General features: G+C 44.3%; 1 protein-coding gene across 7 annotated transcripts in view; it reads right to left on the bottom strand.

The window, feature by feature from the left end:
• Positions 1-23,594, bottom strand: part of LOC126561567 (cyclic nucleotide-gated cation channel alpha-3) — a 74,478-nt gene that overhangs the window by 5,648 nt on the left and 45,236 nt on the right. For 5 of the 7 annotated variants that reach the window (XM_050217791.1, XM_050217794.1, XM_050217793.1 and 2 more), the window contains 4 exons: positions 11,964-12,115; positions 11,696-11,837; positions 10,759-10,908; positions 1,018-1,185 (listed from right to left, as the gene is read on the bottom strand). In XM_050217791.1, the coding sequence (XP_050073748.1) occupies positions 1,018-1,185; positions 10,759-10,908; positions 11,696-11,837; positions 11,964-12,115 (612 nt within the window). The remainder of the gene's footprint in view (positions 1-1,017; positions 1,186-10,758; positions 10,909-11,695; positions 11,838-11,963; positions 12,116-23,594) is intronic. The other 2 variants (XM_050217792.1, XM_050217798.1) reach the window with 1 other exon arrangement.

Raw genomic sequence — 23,594 nt, 5'->3', positions numbered from 1 at the left:
GATCGATGCATTTCTCAAATACTTTGTGGTGATTGTTTGCAAATTTCGTGATGAGCAAAGGCGCACGTAATTCTATCAGACACACACACACACGTGTGTTTCATGCTTTACACGTGAGAATTTAAATTTGTTTAATGGCGGGTTTGGTTTGAATTGAAGGAATTTCCGAAGACAACAATGATTCTTTTGGGCCTCAAAAAGCTCACAAACTTGGTGAGGTGCAAGATAATCTACCAGGCCAAGCCCTGCCATCGAATGGCTTACAGTTCTCACTCTGAAGAAACGGTCCGACAGGGATTTGAGCCCCGGTCCTGCCATGTAGAGAGGGACACTTTCGCTTTAACACAGAACCGCCCCGAGGAAGCTTCTATAACGTCCTGTAATGCTCGGTGAACCTATTCGGCACACTTTTATGGCACTTTCCGAACGTTGAAACGAAGCCAAGGAACAAGTAAACATGGCGCTTGAATATCTAGACAATCTAATTGAGGCGCTTAATGTTATTACCCGTCGGCTGTACTTAGTCAGCCTTAGAATTAGAAGCAGCAGAAAGCATCCTAATGATTGCAAATGAAATCAGTCGCAAAAGAAAGCGCAAAGTTCACGCAGCAAAAAGCAAAATAATTAGAAAAAAAAAGAAACACAAAATGAAAGCCAAAAGAGCAAAAGAAAGCAACAGCAGGAAAGCACAAGAAAACAGCACAGGCTGCAACAAAGGACCTCGAGCGAAAGCCGAAACGAGAAACACAAAAGCTAAACTGCAGCCAAAAGCTGACTAAATCACGGCGAAAAAAAGCAACATAAACCGCTACCGCTCGTATGTGTGCGTGCATGCATGTTGCATTTGTACTTGCTGCTGTCCATCGTTGCAGCGAGGACAGCAAGCATACACACACACACACACACACAAATGCGCCCTAAGCCCAAGATTTTAATAGAACATCAGTGAAATGTCCGGCAGATATTGACATTCTTCGTGTAACCGAACCACTACTACTAAAGCGTTTCCATCCTTACCTTTCTCTAGCGGTGCCTTCTTGTACTTCTCGAGCCGCTTCACAGCGATCGCCTCCAGCCGCACCCGGGCCGCCGGATACTCCTTCAGCACGTCCCACATGTCCTTTTTGCTTAGCACGAACAGATCGCTGTAGCCGACGGAACGGACGCTGGCCGTACGCCGGTTGCCTGCACTCGCCGAGGGAGGGGAAGAGGAAAAACGTTCCGTGTGTGTGTGTGTGTGTGTGTGTGTGTGCGTGTGTGTGTATGTGGAATTTCGTTTGGTGTTGTTGTTGTGTTTTCCGACACGCCACCGAAGATTTCGAATGTCGTGAGAGATCCCCCCCCAACACGGTTAGATTGGTTGGTCATTTTATTGTCCCGACGAAGGAAAACACCGGGACCGGGCGAGAGGAAAAGATTTTGCAGTCCCCCCCCCCCCCCCCAACCAGTGGGATATAAGATGGTGCGCGCCGTAGAAGAAAATCGAAGATTGTGCACCGTTCCGTAACCGGATTTCGATCAAAAAAGCGGAGATTGGTGTTAATTCCGTAACGGGTTTCGTGTGTCGAGTGTGTGTGTGTGTGTGTGTGTGTGGGGAGGAGGTTTTTTTTTTGTTGCGTTCGGCGGCCCCATTTGAGAAGATTAAATATTGTTGTTATTATTGTGCGTGCATGTGTGTATCAGTCAGCATCGATTGGGGAGTTGTGTGTGCGTGCGGTTGCGTCGTACGCGTTGAATTTTTGTGTTACCATTTTGGAGACATCCGGTGGCGTAAGGGAGGCGCAAGAGAAGAGAAACAAAGTAATCCGATTAGTTGACGGACGACACGGTACGTGTTTGGGGTTTTGGCACGGAGGAGGAGGGAATATGTGGGTGGAAAAAAGGTTTTCTTATAGTTAAATATATATACGTGTGTGTGTGTGTATGTGTGGTTTGGGGGTGAATGTTGGGGTTGAAATGTGGGAAATCAGAGAGTGAGACAGATTTAAATTGACGAAAAACGATTGAGCAGGACATAAATGGAAACGTAAACGAAAGCAAATTAAAAGCATAAGTAAGTAAGGGAGAGAGAGAGAGAGAGAGAGCGAGAGAGATTTGTTTTATTTTGGTGTGTATTATGAAGAGAAGACAAATCTTGGATGCGACACATAAAGAAGTAGAAATAGATTTTTAAAAGTTGTCCACCGATATTAGCGAAAAACAGGTAGGAAAAACTGGAGCACAAAACCACAGCATTTCAAATTATACTGTTGACTCAAAGCATCTGAAGGTTTGAAGCAGTAATGAAATACAAAAAAAAATATTTTTTGTTTAATTTATGAAACAAAAATTATACAACATAAAGCTGATTAACTACAGTTAAATATTCTTCCATAGTGCAAAACTTAGCGATAGTAAGTATCGAGTAAACCAGAAGCCGTAACATTACTGCGCTGGTCTTTACACCCAGGAGGGGATTTTCTCCTTATTCTTGGCTTAACGACCTTCCCCAGGTCACGCCGGCATCGAATGACTTACTAGACTCTCCAATACCACGTCGTTGGGTAGTTAGTCCTCATAACAGGGGGACGTTTGGGATGAGATTTTAACCCTGGTGCTGCCGTTTGAAGATCGGCGCCGTTGTTGCCTAGGCCACCACCGCTCTGGTGTAGGCGAGGCAGGGATAAAGGTAAAGAATTTCACAGAAATTCTTGATTTTTAACGGGTATCTCAATTATATGGAAATCAAAAATGGCAGATCTACACTGTTCTTGGATATTATTGCTAGCAACTAGTAAAGAGGAAAGAATTCTCGCCTTTTTTAATATTTTAAATCCAAGTAGTAGAGTCTTTAAACTGTATGCGTGTAAATGTTTTAAAATGCTCAGTTATAACATTCTCTAGAAAACGGTCACCTGTAGAATTTGATTACAAATTAGCTGACAGCTCAGTTCCGCGAACTAGCGTCATTCGTGATTTAGGTTTACTATTAGACTCTAAGCTAACTTTCGAAGAACATTACGAACTAACTATTTCTAAGGCGTGCCGGTTATTAGGCTTAGGTTTAGGTTAGGAAAACAAGCAATACGTCATTCGACAACTAAAAGTGTACGAAACAAGCAACGAAAACATCCCGTCATAAAAAAAAATGCCAAAAAAGAGTACATTGTGGAAGCGGATCACATGCATCATGATGATCCGCGCCGGACGCAACAACCGCCGACACGGTTAACACTCAGAACAACCGGTGGCTGGCTTACTGCCCGACGGACGTGCCACGGGTGCCGCAAACCAAGTTCCCCCAGAAGGTGATGGTGTTTTCCTGCGTGTCATCGGAAGGGGACGTGATGCCGCCCCACTTTTTCGAGCAGGGGCTGAGGCTGAACGCGGACGGGTACTTTTCCATGCTGGACACCGTCGTAAAGCCTTGGATCACGAGAGTGGCCAACGGCAGACCGTACGTGTTCCAGCAGGATTCCGCTCCGTGCCATACAGCCTCCAAAACGATAAAGTGGTTGGCGTCCAATTTCAACGACTTCACCGCGCCGAATTTGTGGCCTTCCAGCTCCCCGGATCTTAATCCAATGGATTATTTCGTGTGGGGCGCGGTGGAACGGGACACCAACAAAACCTCCAGCAACACCAAGGTGGAGCTGATGGCGAAAATCAGGTCCGTTTTCGCGGCCCTACCCCGCGAAACTGTCGCCAGTGCTTGTTCCCGGTTCCGGAGACGGGTGGAGGCCGTAATAGAAGCCGAGGGCGGATATTTTGAATAAAATGAATAAAATACATGGTAAGCTACTATTTCTAAAACAAAAAAATTTCCCCGATGCTTAATTTTGCCATAATTTTTTTTTCTTTCTCCGTAGGTGACTGTCAAAATTATCCCGAACTATATACTGACTTCAAAGCAGTTTTTGATAGTTTGCCACATGACCTACTGCTTGCAAAATTGGAGAAACTTGGGTTTGGAGGACCAATCTTGTCCCGGATCGGGTCCTTTCTTTCGAATCGATCTTATTCAGTCAGATTGAAACACTCGTTTTCATCTTCATTTGTAGGCTTGTCTGGCGTTCCTCAGGGAAGTGCAATTTAGACCTATCCTATTTACCCTATTCATCAATGACTGCAACAATGTTCTTCCAACTGATGGACACCTTCTTTTTGCTGATTAAACCAAAATCTTTCTACCCGTGTCTTCGTCTTCCGATTGTCGATCTCTCCAACGCACTCTTAGTGACTTTTCTGTTTGGTGTTTGAACAACGGGTTGGTGCTCTGCCCCCCTAAATGTTGTGTCGTCTCTTTCGGGAGGCGTTCTGCTGATCGTCTGCTGTTATGGGACTACTCCTTATGCGGCACCCAAACAAGTAGAGTAACCACCGTGAAAGATCTTGGGGTCTGGTTGGATGAGGGACTCTCATTCGATGAACACATTAACCATGTAGTTAATAAGGCTAATAGAGCGATAGGCCTAATTTTCCGCATGGCTTCTGAGATCAGAGATCCTTCATGTTTAAAGGCACTGTACTGCTGCTAGGTTCGCTCCGTGCTGGATTATGCAAGCGTAGTGTGGACCCCAGCCCGGGAAACCGCTATGCAGAGAATAGAGAGGGTTCAGAGGAAGTTTACGCGCCTCGCTGTCCGCAGTTTTCTATACGGTTACACCGTTCCTGTGCCCTCATATTCTCTCCGCTTCCGTATGTTGGGTCTAATAGATATTAGATCTCGCCATTCGCACGAGCAGTCCTACTTCATCACCTATATCCGTTCCTCTGAACTCGACGTTCCTTCACTTCTATCTTCTATAACCCTGTATGTCCCTTCTCGTCGATTTCGTGATAGACCACCCATATTCATCCCTTCCCGAAGTTCGGTTTTTGGCCAGAATGATCCTTGGTTAAGATGTTGCGTCTCTTTCAACAGAGATCACGAGCTGTTCGACTTCAACTTTCCTATTTCCCACTTCCGAACCCTCAAAGCTGCACAGCTTACAAAGCTGATCGCGTTGAAAAACTTTCAATCGCTTGAGCGGTTTAAGCTATCCTTCACTAGTGAGGAGGCAGGCCAGATTCCGGAGGCTTTGGAAGGGCTGGAGCAGCACAAGCAGTACAGCAGCGAAGCGATACAAATCCTGTATTAACGACAGGATCGACATGGAAGAACATTCTTGAAAGTATAAACTTCCAGGCTCCTAGTAGAATTCTTAGACCAAGGCCACTATTTTGCTCCGTATTTAGATCGACCGAACATTTTCTTCAAAAGATCCTCTATTAAAAATTTTAGCTTTACTCTATCTAACGCAGTCGATCTCAACATTAGCATTAATAAGCTAAGACTAATCTTGCTTAGTCAATTTAATCCTTCTTTTTCTGTCTTTCATTTATGGTTTTTATTGTGCTCCGTAAAGGTATTTTGTAAAAGGGTTTTTTCAATAACGTTAAGTAAGGATAGTTATGTAGGCAGAAATAGACTAGATGACTCTATGTAACACTAAATAAATAAATAAATAATACGAGTAGCTTCTTAAAGCATACGAAGCTTTAACTCAGTCTTTAGAGAACTCAAAAAAAAAACATAATGACATTATATTCACTCTTTTCTGAGACTACTTGCTCACTCGCTTTCTACTGACGGACTGGCTGACTGACTGACTTGCCTACTAATGACTCACTCTTTTAGGATTATGATCTGAGTGAGTGAGAATAAATCTTTGTGTGACTCTTTCTGGATTATACACACATTTCTCTCTGCGTCCTTAAAATCCTTTTAATATTTCCACGAGTGCACCTACACCTTAATGCAATCATGTTCACATTACCCAACTATAAACCGGTAAAAGCAAGATTCCTGCCACACCACGTAATTAGCAGCAGGTGGATTAGCATCGATTGATTAAAAATATGCAAATTTGCCATCCGGTACTTAGAAAAACTGGATTTCTTTTAAACGTAGGAACGTAAAAAAAAAAGTACTCAGGACCTATACCACACCGTCACGTAAAAAAGGGGAAGCATTGCATCACACGCTGTTGGATATTTATTCGCTCGCTTTTTTAATTGGACGGTGATATTTTCCCATCGCTTCCCGAGGACGATCATTACGAGGTGGACCGTCCTGGAGTTGGAAAAGAGGAGTTGCTTGTAATTAAGAAATTTTGAGGAGAAAACCCCAACCTAAAATCAAGTGTTGGTTCGTTTGCTGACACTGTTGAAGTTGCGAAACTTTTCTAGCACCATTCCTACATCAAAAGCATGTCCGCGGGTTCGGAAAGCTAGCGCCGGATGAGTAAATTTTTAATAATTTATAAATCCATGAATCCAAAATCGGATACATATCAATTACACACAGCAACACTGGACCATTAAAGGACCATTAAGAAAAAGGGTTTTCCTCCCTTCTGGCCCGCTATTGTGCGACGTCCCGCGGAAAATCTAATAACAAATACTTTAAAAGTTGTGCGCCATTTTGTGCGATTATCCGCTTCCCCTGCGCCGTACGCGCACAGTGTGCACTAAAAAGCAAGACAGCAGCAAAGGAAAAAAGAAACAAGATGGTGTGCTAGCAAAAACCGAAAGAACGGACAAAAAAGACACTTTTCCCACGCCTTACGGCACGGCCCGATTGGGATGTCTTTTCTGCGATCGGCGGAGAGCGCTTGAATGGTGGTTTAATTTTAAATGATTACGTTTTCATTCGCACAAACCCACAAAACCTTAACCTCGCGGCAGTTCAATCAAACCGGGCGCCCGTAAGGCACGCGCGTACATGCGCGGGAAAACCGCCAACGGTTTAATTAAATTCATCTCATTCGCCGTGTGGATTGGTTGAGCGAATTGAATTGTTCAATTATGTGAACCCACTGGCGTCTCGACGCCGTCGTCAGGCAATGTGTGACAGACATTCACGTTCTGCTACACACAGCAAACCGGGAGCGGGAAACTACATGTTGATGAGGCCGATCTGCGAACAAGTGACATAATTGGGTGCAAAAACCTTCCACCCCGAGCGCCAGCGCCCGAGTGCGCGCCCCTTTTGCTCGCCTATGTTTTGATAGAGACACTAACCACGAAGCCACATGGGACGGGCATATGTGTGAGAAAAAGCGCGAGGGAAAATATGCTTAGGAAGCTACAAATTCAATGAAGATTAAAGCAAACGCTAATGGAGGGACTGTGTTGTGAACATGAATGTCCACAGAAGCGAAAAAAAAAATGGAATTAAAATTCGGGCAATGTTTTCTTTGTGCAAACATCGTTGGTGTGCAGAGCTGTTTAAAGTATGTTAGTAATATCAATTCTTCGGATGGCTTGTGAAGACTTTAGATAGCAATTTAAACACTAACAATCGCTTTATGCAAACGATGCTGAAGCACATACTTCAAAGCGCCAACAATAAGGGCGGAAAGGGCGGGAGAAAATCTCATCCCATTTCCGGAGCAAACATGTAATCAGCATACAATGAGATAGAGTCAAAGTACTGGGCACTATAGAGATTTCTCTATGAAAAACAAAACCTCAATAGTTGCCTGAAGGACATCTGACCTGATTGTAGGAAATTACTTAACGTTACCATAATACCCGCCTATAACACCTGCCCATGCACCGGAACTTCCTCCTACCGGAGATACAAACAAAAAAAAAGAAGAAGAAGCTTTTTCCCCAAAGCTTTCTACTATCTTTGTGTGGGTTCAAGTGCATCGTAAGCTGCTTTCTTGTGGATCAAAAGAGGATTTAGGCATTAGTTCGTATGTGTGTTTTGCTCGTGTATGTGTAAGCGGAAAGAAAAGAAACAAAAAATGGCGAGAGGAAAGAATTGCATGAAATGGCTTTTACTGCTGACCACCATCAAACTGTCGGCAAACGGGATGGACACATGCAACGCTGCACGCTGTGTGAGATATGCAATTTTCTTTCGGACATCGAAAACCCCATTCCAACCGTGCCCTTACGTAACACAAGATTTGGCGGACCGAAAATGGAGCAACTTTAAGGTAAAGTTTCTGCTTGTTCGTTCGTTTTTTTTTTTTTGTTGCGCTTCTCCTTGAAGAGATAACGATAACATTTTACTTTTATGACTCCGTAACCTCGCTAAGAAACACACTAAGACTTCCGGCGTTCAACTTCCGGCCGTTTATTGGGAATGTTTGCCAACAGAAATGTTGGCAGCGCGCTGCAGTTTGGTGAGCAGCACTAAAACGGTCGGATTACAAGCACTGTGAAACTGTTCCCATTAGATTATAGTTGATTAATTTGCTGATTTGGATTTCGAATGCTAATGCTCGCTCGCTCTCGTTGCCAAGCGCTGTTGCTTTTATCCTTTTGCTATTTTGCTCAACAAGTAGAAGGAAGGAATGATTAGCAAATCGGATTTAATTGTGATTTAAATTGCTCTCCGGTCCAATAATCCTTCGCAATAGACGATGCCGGTAACTACAGGCGCAAGACGTTTGCTTTTAAAATCTCGCCTGCGCTGCACAACACTTGTTTTATGTTTCGGTGAAACATGAAAGGATAATTAAGGGTTTGTTTGGAGATACCGAAAGGACTCGGTATAACGAGGATTTACTGGAATCAGACACACAAATACATACACGAGGATTAGAGCCATTTTTATGAGCTAGGTTTAGGGGAATTAATTGAAGAGACACCGTAAAATGTGAAACCACATTTGAGCGCACTATTGGAAGAATAGGTTTTGTAGTTTTATAAAATTGAAAATAAATATGTAAACAAATAAAACGCAACTGTGCCATCAACTGCTTGTAAAGTGCTCTTAAAAATAAAAAAACGAAAACGAAAAGAAACATTCTTTAATTATCTAATAAATATTTAAAGCTTCAAACTACGCATCCAATCGAGTGAGAAAAATGGCAATCCACACACAAATGCAGCAAGACATTCTTGACATGTAGCTTCCGAAAGAAAAGGAAAAGATTATCACGAAGGCATCTTTGTACTGATTCAGAAGTAAGGGAGAGTTGAAAAATTTAAATAAAAAAAAAATACACGCATTTCAAAACTAAAAAGAAAAGGGGAGAAAAATAGAAAACCATTCAACAACAAAAATCGGTGCGTTCTGAGAGATTATAGCTAAAACAGAAAATATATATTTGAAGGGAAGTACAATGAGATGATTAAAAAAAAAAAAGGTACAATCATTTAAGATAAATATAGATATGTATATAATACTGATCATATAATGGTTTCAGTTTTTTTTTTTTGGTAAGGTATTAATAGCCAAGCAAAGCTTCAACTGAACGATAGTTATTGATTGTTAGATTTCCGATACTTTCGTTACTGCTTGATGATGTTTACACACATTATGCTCAATGCAATTCATGTTTCATGTACGGTCTATATATGCACTACGAGTTATTACGAGCTCATCGGAGCACTATGGGCAAAAACAAACATCGAAGTTTACACGGTTTCATGTATGCAACACTCTAGGCATCAGACTAGCTCTGTTACAAGTTGGTTTTTACGTGTGTGTGAGTGTGATTGGTTCTCTAACGGCGGTTCGATCGGTTAAGATCGATCGGGAAGTTAGCTACGGTTCTATTGTCCTATTGTGGACGGAAGGTAAATATGGGTTTTGGGGGGGGGTTTGAAGTAAAGTAGAAAAGCTCAATAAGAAAATAGGAAAGTTTACCATTGGGACTTCCTAACTACACAGTAATAGTTGTACAGAAAGATAGAGCAATAGATATGTAGAGAGATAGAGAGAAAGAGGAAGAGAGAGAGAGAGAGAGAGAGAGAAAAGGAGAGCGAGGTTGATAGAAAGATACAGAGAGAGAGACAGAGAGCAACATGTATGCAAAACATGAATGGTTCTCCAATAAAAGGAGCTAGTAGGGGGAAAATACGAGTGTAGGAAAATCTTTTTTTTTCAGAGTTAAACAGTAGTAACAGAAGAAGAAGAAAGTACAGTTCAGTCTCAAAGTTCAGGTTAAACATCGTGGATAGAAGAAGAAAAAAAAAACAATTTCGATACTTTCTTTTTCGACCAATGGCATAAAATAGATAACAAATAGAAGCGCACATCATTGTTTTCATTTTTATGGAGTTTAAAATGGATGGATTTTGTATTGGGTTTAGTTAGCGCGTGGCCCATGGGCACACACACACACGGTGGATGTATACTGGGTAGGTCACAAGTACATCAACTATTAGAGAAAAGCAGAGATTTGGGACAAATCGGGAGACAATCGGGGTTTCATCGATATCGAGTGATTCGAGCTTTGGATTCTAGCTACTTGAAAATATTAGCAATCGGTACGTATAAGTAAAAGTAAAGTGTGACTCCTAGCTTTAACCTCGCCGTTGCTTTCGCTGTGGGATGTGGAGTGTCCATGTGCGTTCGCTTGAACGGTAAGCCCCTTTTCTTGGGGCTTTAGTTCACACGTGTTTGTGCGTTTCGTTTGAAATTGAGCAGTTTTGTTTTTGGTCACTCTCTCTCTTTCTGCGGCTCTTAGGCCTTTCGGTTTGCTTGTCAACATCTGCATCATCGTCGACGTCGGTGGTCGAGTTGGTCTGACGGGATTTTTGTGTGCGCAGTAGTGACGCGATTTGACGATTTTGAACTTTAAAAAGAAAACAGTAACAATCCTAGGTAGGATAGAGCGGACAATTTTCCGCTTCCCATTTTCGGTTTCTTAATCGGTTTCTTGTTCTTTTGAATCTTTCGATACAGTTTGGATTTTTACTTTGTTGAAACGATGAATGAGAAAAAGATACAACGTCAATAACAACAGTATTTTGCTTGGCTATCATATTTACCGAGCGCTTTACCTGCCGTACCCATGTTGAGGATACTGATTTCGCCAAAGTACGAGCCCGCCTTCAGGGATGCCATCACCGTTTTCCCATTGTCGGCCACGACCTGCAACCGGCCCCGATTCACTATGTACATCTCCTTGCCGACCTCTCCTGTGGACGAGTAACGCATGGGTTATAAGAATAATGCACCAGCACACATTAAAGACGCCTTCATCAACATCATCATTGCACAAAAACAAGGCCCCAATTGGGCTCGAAAACAATTAATACCCAGCATTAAGTCGCAACTTGCAACGAAAACTTTACGGACGATAAACAACCACCTCATTCTTGAGCAGAGGGAACCAATTTTTGGGCTGATGGTTAGTGAAACTCACTTCCCTCCTTGAGATGCACGGATGAAAATGGGCACATAACTATGCGTAAATTCCACGGGCATCACCATTGCATCCAAAAATCCATCGCGCTGCTCCTGAAGCCCGAAGGTAAAGTTTAGCACCCGCATGTGTTGCTTGGGGCTAGCATGGCGTCCCACCAAGCGTTTCCGAACGGTTGGCTAAAAATCTAATTGTTCTTCCACAGCAAAACCGCGCATAATTTCTCGGCATCTTCGGGATCTTCGGGATCTCCGGGATCTTACAGAAACGCTGAACGTTGTGCCAGATACACGCACACACGCACGCATACCATATTTGCCAACAGTGGAAAAGTGGATGTTTCTGCCGCCAAACAAAGACAATTTGCCTTGCCATGGATTAAGTTGTGCTCGGTGAGGTGGTCCAGGTGGTATAGTTTAGTGGTAGTTTGTTCCCGGAACCTCGAACTCGGAATGCGAGTCACGTTCTTTGGACGGTTCCCAAAGCCATGAAGTCTGAGTTGGAGGTTTTTCCTCTAGCCTTTCCCACCCGTTTGGGAAAGTGGTGCAATAAAAGCTTACCTTTGCGACAGATGAAGTCACCGGGAGAGAACAGAACCGGTCGAAGTTTTAGCACCAGCTCGCACAGGAATCCTGCCTCGGTATTTTGAAATATTTCTACTCGCTTAAGTGTATCTAAATGAACATTTATAGCTATCTCAGCCTGAAAAAAAAAGAAAAAAAAACATCGGAATAACGCGAATAATTGTGAGAAGCATTACGCGAGGATTCGTGTGTCGTGCTTAATTCGAGAGAAGCACTTGCGATGTGCGTTTTTTTTTCCACTCACCTTTAATTTATCAGGAAGACATGATACAGCTCGCTCCTCGTCCGAGCACTTTTGCGTCAGCCAGAGGTAATCAAACCATTTTATGACTTTCACCTGTAGATGATTGGGCACTCTTCGCATCCGCATGTACGTCTTGACACCGTCCAGCTTGGCTGTGAAAGACAGAGAAAGGGGTTCGGGGTATGGTGTTTGAGTGAGGTTTTTCCTTTTTTTTTCTCCCCCCGGATGGAGATGGCGATAGTGTACGACCAACGACCAGAAAGTATCATAGAGCAGAGATAAATGGAAGCGATCAATGGGTAGATATAAATAGAGCAAACAACATCGGAACCACCGGTCTGGAATTCCTGGAAGTCCGCACGATGATCCAGCACCGTACTACGAGCACTACGCGAAGAAAGGACCAAGTTAATCAAACTTGGCATTAAGCTTTTGACTCCCCGGGAGGTCAAAGATGGGACCTTCCGGATGTCGTCCCGGTTCAATGGTGACGCCATCAGCGTGCGAAGAATAAAACTACCGGAGAGCTTGCTTTGATTAAAAACGATTACTCGTGGGACATTGGGTGCGCCACAGATCTTGGAACTACCACCGCCTCCCCCTCCCCAGCGTAACCGGACAGCAAGCGATGATGCAAGCAGCATCCTGCTGCGTTACGTCACCGTAACCGATCGCTTCTGCGGTGTAGCGTGGTCGAGAGCATTACGGTAGCTTCTTTGTTGCACTTTTAATGCAACACGCTTCAGCTGATAATACAGTGCAGCAATTGTTTTCTGCTTCGGTGTCCCTATCCCTGGAGGGCTTAGTGAAGCACCGGAGACGAAGGTTTTTTTCTTTCTTCTAAGGGGTGTTGTATCTTTCGCTGGGTGTATCTTACCTTACAATATTGCAAAGATGCTGTGTAGCACTTGGTTGGCACATGGCGCACATTACACCACCACCAGCTCACCAGCCAACTCCCCCCCCCTCCCCTGGGCTGGGGGTTAAGTTGTCCGACATTAAGAAGACTTTATGACACTTATCTTTTATTATGCTTGCCATCGGTGGTGGATGCACATCATCAATCGGAAGCTGTTCGGGCTGCATTATTCGGTGTAGTGCAGCGCGCACATAATGGGTGCAATCATTCTTCGCGCACACAGCAGAACCTCCCCGTTAGCTTCTGTTTTCCTTTAAACGCTTCCATTTTCAGCTCGGCACATTTAAGAACCATCGATTAGACGATTGGTGGTGGGCCTCAAGCTGGGCGTGTGGTGTGTACCGAGTGGATGTGGATGCAACAATGTTCTCACGGTTATGCTTCGCCGAACATCCATCACCACCGGCAGCAGGAAGCGGCCGCTTCAGGAAAACCTCCAGGAAGGCGTTATTGTGCGGATGTCGATAAAATTGTCTACAAATCGTTACCACACACACAACATCGCCGTATGCTCGCAACGGTGCTTCGGCGAACGGACAATGTACGGACGATGTCATGAGATTATCTGGTAGATAATGTTTCCGTGTGGATTGATCGCACAAGTGCTGCTACATAAATGTCTTGGATACTTGGTAAACAATCGCTTGCTCTTGCTCTTGCCCGCTTCTTGGAAGAGATATGATGGAAAAGTGAATTATCCTTCAGTAGGAGCGTGCGCTTTAGATAGCCAGCAACGGAGAAAAACGCTTAATTCTTTCTTGTAAGTACACACGGTAGAGCAGCAGTTAGTATCGCTCAACGGTTTGATGATTCTAGTGATTGTCTTGTAATCATTTTGAGGTGATTAGGAAGTTTATTTGTGATGTCTTCCAGGAAGGAAAGTGTGCTCATGTCATAAGAATTTGTTATTTTTCATTATTTTGTAGTCCTTCCTCAAAAAATGTCCATTGCTTAGCAACGAAAGAAATTTTCTTAAGAAACTATGTTTCTCCACGGTAAACTTTAATGGAAAAAGAAGTTTCGAATGAAGAAGGTTTTCGGTAAAAAAAGAAACCACTGCTACAATGTCACATTTACCCTATTAAACGAGAATAGGAAAATGGGCGAAAAAAATAGCGTTCATGCGAACAAAATCAACCGACGAAAAATTATCCCACATGAACGCGGTTAGTTGTTGGGCACGGTGTGAATTAATCGACTTTCAACCCCCTTTGCGTACTCACACATCCAGTTCCGAAGTCTGCACACATGTAGGTCGCACCTGACAAATAATTCTAGCCTTCTAGTCTGGCTCTGTTCTCGATCAGCTCTATCGCATTTCACCGTACGCCAATTAACGTCGCATTGATTCCCGACATTTTGTACCGTTCGCATGGGCTCGCAGTTCCGAGAGGAGCGATGGATAACGTGCGATAAATCAAAGGCACACAAGCCGCCCGCCTCACTCCGATACCGCTGCACTCTAATTATCCACCATTCGATCCTCCCTCCGGGCAGAACTCGGTAGTATCGCTCCCCATACTGGGGACGTGGCACAGGCACAAAAACCAACCTTTTGTGGCAGTTAAAAACACGTGCTGCGTTAGTCACTTTTTCATCGGCCATTTTTTTTTTTGCTGTCTGTATGTGAGTTCCCATTTCCGTCCTCGGTTCGCCCATCCGATTATGTTCATTTTGATGATTTATGAAACAAAATCGGTCTCCCATCGGATTGGGTTATGGCGTTCGGTTGGCGGAATGGGTGGAACGAGAACGTGCTCTGCCCGTTTAGTGCTTTGTACAAACGCTGGAAGGTGTGACAGTGAGTCCTTCCGCCATTTTCGCTCCCCATTTCTCATTGCACTCTCTCACCGGATGCACAAAAAATCCTGGTGGACCTGGCAAAAAAAAAAAAACGGCTCAAAACGTTCGGTTCGTAGGGGACGAAAAAACGGTAAACAATCATTCCTCATGTCGCGCGATCCGTGCTCACGCATCCGCGCGTAATTACTGCTGACGGATAGGCGTGACAAATGTGTCAAACTTTGTTTTAACCTCTACCCGTTCGCAACCAGCTTGCCTCGTTCATCTGAATGGGAGATTTTTTTTTTTGTCCGTCCCTGTGTCACGATCCTCTGCAGCATTGGTGTATTGTTTGCTTTCGAACCTGTTTGACACGAGCCGATAATTCTCACCGGCAGAGTACTCTCGCGTGCCGTGCCGACAACTGTGGCCGTGCATCGACACTCCTGGACAACGCAATAGCTATTGGTCACAGCATACATTCAGGCGCTAAAGCACAACCGACGTCACTATCGGGAATGATTGTGTTCCGCGGGCGTACGATCGCGTTTGTGTGTGCCCAGATGGGAGTAAATAGAAATTTACAGTGCGAAGTTTAACAAACTGATCACCGCAGGGGACACATCACTAGAATTGATGAATGGAAAGCGTGCGGAAAACAAAAACGACAAGCAAAACTACTTTCAACATGTGGGACCAGTGGATGAGCAATCGCAGTTGTCACTAGGCTAGTAGCTGGAGCATATAGTTTCTAAGTCTTTGCTCCATGTCATCCTATTATTTGATGTATCGCTTCTCAGACCTAATAATTATATTTTTGTTAAGCTCGAAAAATTCACAAATATCCCCAATTCGATTAAATTCATGCTCCGAATGATGAACTTATACGATGATCTGATCAAAAACTTAGAAGACCAACACTTTTCCACTGGAAATCCCGCAACGCAGAATGGCTTATACGACAAAGGATAAAATTTAATCTATGCCGAAAGTTTTCCCCCGCCCATCTACAGCAACGCTCAGCGAGCTATAACGGCCTGACCTCCATATTCCGAAATGCTATGACGTCAGCAATACCAAACACCGATAAAACAACAACAGCACCGTTTCAGCCGTACGGTGGGGTACCGAAAAACAACACCGAGAAGGTATATGAGTATGCTAGCAACTCTACAAAAAAAAACCTTCTGACACACACACACACACACACACGCGGACACTCAGGATTATCGCTGGAAAGCGCTTTTCACAGCGACGTCAAACGCTCCGTGTGCGTGTTTTGCATCGCTTGAAAGGATGCTCAATGACGTGAGAACGGGCTTTTGTTTCATCCCAGCATCCCAGCAGTATCCTGCTGGCTGGCGGCTGCACACACACACACACACACACAATCACACAAACACAAAAGAGCTACTGACGCGACTGAGGGGCTCGTCAGTCGTTTGCAAAACAAAACTAAAAACGGTTGTGAGAGAAGGATGGAGCAACGCGAAGGCTAATGCTCGTATGATGTTTGATGACGTGGTTGCTTTGTAGGATGGGTAGGACACACCGAAGCAACGAGTAGAGAGCAGAAATTCCTGATATAGCAGGTGAAAATGCAACAGAGTGCTCATCAACAACAGCATCAAAACCGGGGAGTAATAGTAGCACCTGAGCGCATGTTGGGGCTTGTGGTACCTAGCAAAAGTTGTACGGCACTGACACTGGTTCAACATTCCACCCGCGGGGCATCAAATTGCAGGCCAGCTGAGAAAGCAGCATCCGTTTTGCACTCTGACGTTGTTCCTCGAATGAGGGCGGATGGAGGGCTACGGGATGCTACGACACACTTCGCCTCGGACTATACGGACTTCATCAGACGTAAGCCTTGGCCGCCCGTACCGTGTAGCTACACGACCTTGTCCTCTGTTGGTTCGCTCTCGCTCTCGCTCCGGTCTCGTTCGCTTGCTTTAGTTCTATTTGTTGAGTGAAACGTTGGCCCTACTCCAACAACAAGCCAATCCCCCATTTCCATTGTTTGTGCTGATCCTTTCATCCGCTGTGCACGGGCTCCAGTCTTCAGCCAACCTGTTCCAGCAGCTCCAACACTTTGTTTTCTGGGAAAGTACGCAAGACTCCTTCTGCTGCTGCTGCTGCTGCTCGTTTCTTCTACTACCGTGCGACGACGTGTACATAACCTACTTTCGGACTCTCGCGATAGTACATACAGCAAGCTTTTGAGCCCTTGCCCTTCGGCTTCACGCTCCCCGAAGTTCCCGAACGCAACGCAGACGCATATAAACAAAGCTCGCCCTATCCCTGCTGTCCCTGGCCGTACGCCCGTTACCATTTCTGGCTCGGTGGATCCAGCAGCGACCCCTGCCAGGAAAAGACACTTTTGTCATACCCTCTTTTTCGCACACATACACAAACACACACACACACACGTAGGTACTATTTACGCACACACGAGGCCAGCCTTTTGCGGTGCGATGCTAAAAATAGACTCCCGATGGTGGCTTTACTTCCCGAATGTGCCGCATCAAAACGGTCGATAAACTGTGTGCCTGCCAGCAGTGGCTGAATTTGCTGGTGTGGGGCATGGCACAGGGAACGGGAAGCGGGAGTTCGCCTCAGTCAGAATCTAAAAATAGCCTACACATCCCCAAAGTCCCGCGTTTTCCCATTTTCCTCCGATTCCCGGGAATTCCAGGGAAGAAAAAAAAACACGAACGAGCCGGAAAAGTTTCGGGAAATCGGAGTGGTTCTTTCTTGTTCTTTTTTTTTCGAGGCTTTCCTTTCGTCCCATGCTTGAAACACACCCCGCTTCTGTGCCGTTTCATGCTCGCCCCTTTCCGTTTCAACGAAAAAGGGACTTTTGATTATGCGAGATGAATGCGAAACGAAGCCGAATCTTTGCAGGCAAGTGAAAAAGCTATCGGCCATCACTCTGGGGCAATGGAGCGGCCGTACTCTATCCACCGGAACGATCAGCGACTTCTTTCTTCTTTTTTTTTGGCATTTTCTGTAGTATTTATTGTCGCTGCTCCACATCTCAGCTTGTTAGTTGTTGTCATTTCAATTTTTCTCCTTCCGCTTGTAATATTTTGGGCCTTTTGCCCAGGATTGCTTTGCTCGTCGCGAGGTTTGTTTGTGCATTTCAGTGTTGGCAATTTTTCAAACTCCATAGCGGCGCGATAACTTCAAGGTTCAATGTATATTGATGGAAATAAATAAATAAAAGACCGGGAAATGTGGCTCAGATTTTTGCTCTTTCCCAACGGGATTGATAAAACACTCCCGCGTTCGAAGGCGTTTTGCGATAAAATTCCGGAACTATTCGCTTATGGAAAGTGAAGAAATGGGTTTCTTGTGTTGTTCTTTGTGCAGTACAGCAAGAAGCCACCGGAAAGCTGTTCTGTTTGGGACAAGTGTTAAAATGGGGGTTCTGGTCCTTTTTTGCTTGAGGGATGGAAATCGTAACGATGATTGTCTAGTGGAAAAAAACACAAAAACTGTGTTGTGTATGGGAGAGATAGAGAGCCATCTTTCCATTTCGTTATTTTATTCAAAGCATTCCGAGGAGTCAATCAGGGGCACGTTTCCCGGAAAAAAGAATGGAAATAAAATTGATATTGCCATTGCATGATTAACCATGGAACGATTCGATCGGTTTGGAGGATTTAATTGTATTGTAAGCCCATGTGCGATGACTGAAATAATGAACATTATTAATAAGGCATTTTCTCCTAAATATTTACCTCATCCCGAACCATGCTTGGTTGATTAAATGTGAAATGCTGGTTAACATATTTTCCAAAAAATAGAACCCAAAAACACAGCAGTATGGAATAAAATATTCTCGTCTTTCGCGAGGAAACTGCAGGCACATAAAAGCTATGCTGGCCCAGTTATGATTTTGTGCTGCTCTTCATTTTTACTTTTGCATCTGTTTTTCCCAGAACGCACCGACACTAGGAAAAACTCGCAGGAGAAACTGTGAAGGTGTTAACATTTTAATAATAATTCAACATCTCGGGTGTTGAGTCGGTGTCATTCTGAAAGTTTACTTTTTAAACATAAACAAATGCCTTTCATGCTCGGCGCTCATAGCTTGGGCCATGTCGAGCCCAAATCATGCCCGAGCCGAGCCCATCATCCTTGGCCGTGCGTCCCTTCATCCGTTCATGCCATCGTTCGAGTTTTCCAGGAACACTGGCATAGAGCGCTATTTCTTCGCCTGCTTTCTTTCTCGGGTGTTCTCGTACCGACAGCAACCAGCAGCGGCGTGTTTGGTTTGGTAGGGCAATGTTTTTTTTTTCCTTCTTCGGCCTGCCAAGGGCAAAACCACCATCGTTGGAAACAGGCAAGCGCTCAACACGAGTGGAAACCATTGGCGGATGTGTTTTTCGCACATCCGCTGCCAAGCCACATTCCCTCACACGCCACTTTCCGCTAAAGTACGGCGAAGGAAAAGAAACGGCTTCTGCCAGCGGTTCCCAGTGGCACGGGTCGCCGGGAACTTGACGCCAATCACATCACCCACAGACTTTCGCACCAACCCGTACACACACACACACACACACCCGGTCTAGTCTAATTTTTCCTTCAGGCTTGCTTTATTTCTTTCTTCCATTCGCTGCTTTCTTGTGCAACACTTCCTCTTCTGTTTGTTACTTCACCGCATCCGCTTCCGCTTCGAGTTTGGCGCAGTTATGCTTTCCGTTCCGTCCACTTCCACTTCTGGACACCGTGTCACAATGTTGCCTCTCTGTGCAAACGCTAACGACCACACACGTTACCCTCCCAACCCCCTACGACCCATCGTATTCCCTATGCCTTGCTTGAAACAGGAAGAGAAGATGAAAAGTTGAAAGATTGTCAGAATTCACTTCTTGCGGCACTTTTCGTCACATCATCATCATCATCATCATCATCCTTCTTTAGGAATGTGAAGCTGAGCAACATAACGCGGATTTTCTTCATCGTTCGCGAACCTTTGGTGACGGTTGCCCAATCGCTACTGTGAAGCGAAAAGGGCGTTTGGGCGAACAGGAACTCTCGTGCGTCCCTAGAGCTACTAAATAGCTTTGGTACACCGTTGCATGTGTAACCACTTGTAAATGAGGCGCACTCACGTAAACACGCATACACGTTCGCGATCCAATCAAACCGTCTGGAAGGAAGGACTGCATTGCAACTGGGAATTGATGCACAGTAACGGCATGTCTACGTGAGTCGGCAAAGTTATTCGGAGTAGCCTTTCTCGCACGTTCTGCCCCGTCACGTCGACAGTGCGGACAGAAACCAAACATCAAACCTCCATAACTTTCAAGGCAAAGGGAGAGAGAGAGAGAGAGAGAGAGAGAGAGAGAGAAAGAGAAGTAGCTGAAGATGATGATGATGATGGGAAACCCAAAAGGACGATCAGGAAGCGGAAGCTCGTTAGGTTGTTATTCTGTGTTCCGTTTTATGTACGATCAAAACGAGTGTGATAGATGGACAAAAAGGAAGGGAGGGAGGAGCGGAGCGAGATGAAGTTGCACAGCAGTGGCGAAGGGGACACTATTGATGTAGCAATGCATTTGGAGTGTGATAAACGAAGGAAAAAGTAGTAATGCTTAAGAGCTGGGTTCAAATGGCATGATTTATGTTTTTTTAAAAAAATATTACAATTTATTTTTTTTTTTTATAATTGATTATTACGGTCCAGTGCCGTATTGTCAGCCATTTATTTTCTTTGTTTAGAAAAATTTAAATGCAGTGCATTAAAATTGCACTCTGCTTTGAAAAAAGTAAAGTACTGGGCGCCTCCATCAGTACGAGGGAAGAATTTGTAAAAAATATTTACCGATTAACAAACTGCTGAGTGCTTCCTTCGAGAAAATAATATTATTTTTTGTATCATTTAATACGAGAAGGAGAAAATTAGGATTTCCATCACCAATATAACTACTCAAAAAACCCTTTAATATCAAAGAGTTAATGTCAAATTTCGTTGCACGGACAATTTTAAATTTAGCACGCATGTCAATCATGAGCATTTTCTTTGAGTGCGTAAAATCCCTATCAGTTATAAGAAAAAAGTATCAACCCGTCGAAAAACTGGTTACATGCCCGGTAGCCAAGCGAGAATAAAACGGTTTTAACGTCCCCCAAAACACGTAACACAAAACCGGTAATAAATGTATGAAATGTCCAACGGAAAGCTTTCGCCGTACGGCCGTACTCCGATGCCCAACATCCCTTGAATGTGTGGAACGCAGCAGAATGGCAACCAGTAGCGACAGGGTCACCGTATAAACCTTTCTAAAGTTCAAACCTGTTCCGGTCGGTCGAAGTGTCACGATGTCTCACGAGTGACAGCAAGGAAAACGGTTTTCTTGTTTTCGCTTTTTTTATTTCATTTTTCTCTTTCCGGACTATGATTCAGCAGAGAAATAAATAAGTCTTCCCAAAATTCAAGTGTTTGTGTGCCCCGTATTGAACGGGCCTGTCGCTGGCTGGCACGATAACGTGATGGGGGAGGGCCTACTCCGCCATCATTAGTCACCGTGCGAATCTTAAAGATAGATGTGGCGTATTGCAAAGTCATGTTGTGTCAGTCATTTTCAACCATCCATCTTAACCCCAAATCGTTTCGACCCGTGCGTACGTTTGCATATGTGTGTGCGAGGTACGTTTTGGGATGTTTTTTCTACTCTATGTTCAATTCTAGTGTACATCATCGTTGTGGTCACGGTGCTTGCGCTGTCAGAAAGGAAGAAGCATACAAGAGAAGAATATGATCTTCTGGAGGCTGGAAACATTGTGTCCTTTCTTGACATTAAAATTATATTACTATTGGTTAAAGTTTGTATTTCGAGAAAATACTTAAAACTTAAAAAAAAACATTTCAAGTCCAAATTTGTTTACAGATAATAAAAAAGAGGTAAAAGTGTCTGATAACTCTTAAATAAATACTCCAACAATATGCTAAAACGATGACAAAGCAAATCAATAAACAATCTCAGCGATTATATCATTCCCTGTCCGTAAGTCAAACAATGATCACGAAACAGATATTCGTGACGATGTTGTACTCACTGCTAATCTTCCACTGCAAAACACACCCATCGAACTACCAACTCATCTTCCTCCATTACCATCATGCCATGATCAGTAATTTTTCGCCTACACCACAACACCTCGTAGTGTCAAAAGTTTCTCCCCCCTGCACAAAAGTATCCGCTTTCGCCGGTTCGCTCCCACGAAATACGCGTACATTCGCGGCGGACATACACAATCCCTTTCTCGTGCACGTGGAGCAACGGGAATTCTTCTAACCTCACGATTACACTTCGCATAAATCGGTATCTTGAAGCAAAGGAGTCGTTTTGTAACTTTTTCGCTCTACCAAACCAACCCGAAACAAAAACCCACGTTGCGCGCGTTTGCATTTCCTGGGTGTGTTAAAACGGCCGGGTTAAAACACAGGGCAGGCAAGCGGCGGCAACGATGATGTTTAACATGGAGGAGGCGTCAGTAGCAAAAGTTTTCCCATCTAATAGCTGTAATCATAGCAAGCATCTAATGGGCAAGTGAAGTGCGAGCAAGATGAACCGTTTTCGGATGGAACAAAGAAATGCCGAAGCGGATCAGAGTAAAAGGCAAGCAGCGTTAGCTACAAACAAACAGTACTGCCTTCAGTCATCGCTAAAAGGCATTTATGATAAATGATTAGGGAGCAGTGGGAAAGAAAAATGAATGGCTTGCGAGACCGTTTGAAGTGACATTTGTTTCTGGTGTGTTTTAGTTTTTGTCTGCTCAGTGTTTTTCTTTCCTATCGTATTTTTAACATTTCTCATACGGTCACCGTGTTCCACACCGTACCGTGCCTTCCCATCCTTAGCATCCGGTTTGGCCATCAATTGCGACTGTTAGCATTATTTGTTGCGTTTCCGAGTTGCGAAGGACCAGTGTCAGGGATGTGTCATTTTCTTCCTGGCCATTTGCACCAAAAGCGACATTCGAAAGACACTGACAGGGCTCGGGATCGTCATCACACACGCCACAACCTACCACATATCACGAGAAAAAGTCCCCCTCTAACCACCCCTCGAAAAACTCGCTCGAAGCGTAGTGTAGTCGAGTGGTAAAATGTTCGCAAGCTCAACAGCACACGCACAAAAAAAAAAATCGTCCAAAAAAGTGATACACGAAATAAAATACTTCCGTAGGTTGGTTCGGTCGCGCGGTAGTGAGGCCTTTACGCTTGTCAATATACCACTGGCACCGCTGCCCAAAACCCCAACCTAACCTCAACATCGTGCTGAGGCTTTTTGCCCTCCTCTCGCGTTTGCCGTGGATATTTGCCCGCCCCACAAACATGAACCTTGCGAGAAAACAGCTAACCGAGTTGAAGCTTTTTCCCTCTTTTTTATTCTGTGTAGCACAGTAACAGCCAAGGCAAGGAGCGATCGGTGGGGAAGGTGGTGTGTATTGGTGTACGTACGTACATATATTATGTTGTCAATTTAACAGCTCCAGCACGATCACATCATTATTGTGCCACGTTTCCATCGTTATGTGACCGTGCCTTTCGTCCCACCCGTTTGCCCGTCGGGTCGTCAGTGGCGCCCAAAAAACACCCGACTGCGGTTAAGGTTTATGTGTGTCCCCGCGCGCGTGTGTGTGTGTTTCTTTGTGGATTTGGTTTTTGAGTGTACTGAGCAGAGATTTTTCCACACTTGCTTGATCCTTGCGTATGAGGAAAACGGATCGGGAAACGAATATATGTGTGCGTGTGTGCAACGGGAATCATCACGTATTCGTCAAATTATGTTTTGCGGCAATGCTCTGCACACACACACATTCACGGTGGCCTGCTGTTCATCTGTCCCGTCCTTATCCGTTCGGATAAAGATACCTTTTCTGATTTGTATTTCTTGTTCTTTTTTTTTTGCTTT

Source organism: Anopheles maculipalpis, chromosome 3RL, assembly GCF_943734695.1.
Source record: "Anopheles maculipalpis chromosome 3RL, idAnoMacuDA_375_x, whole genome shotgun sequence".
Taxonomy (NCBI): Eukaryota; Metazoa; Arthropoda; class Insecta; order Diptera; family Culicidae; genus Anopheles; species Anopheles maculipalpis.
The sequence above is the reverse complement of the archived record's forward strand: the minus strand, read 5'-3'. Positions and strand labels throughout refer to the sequence as shown.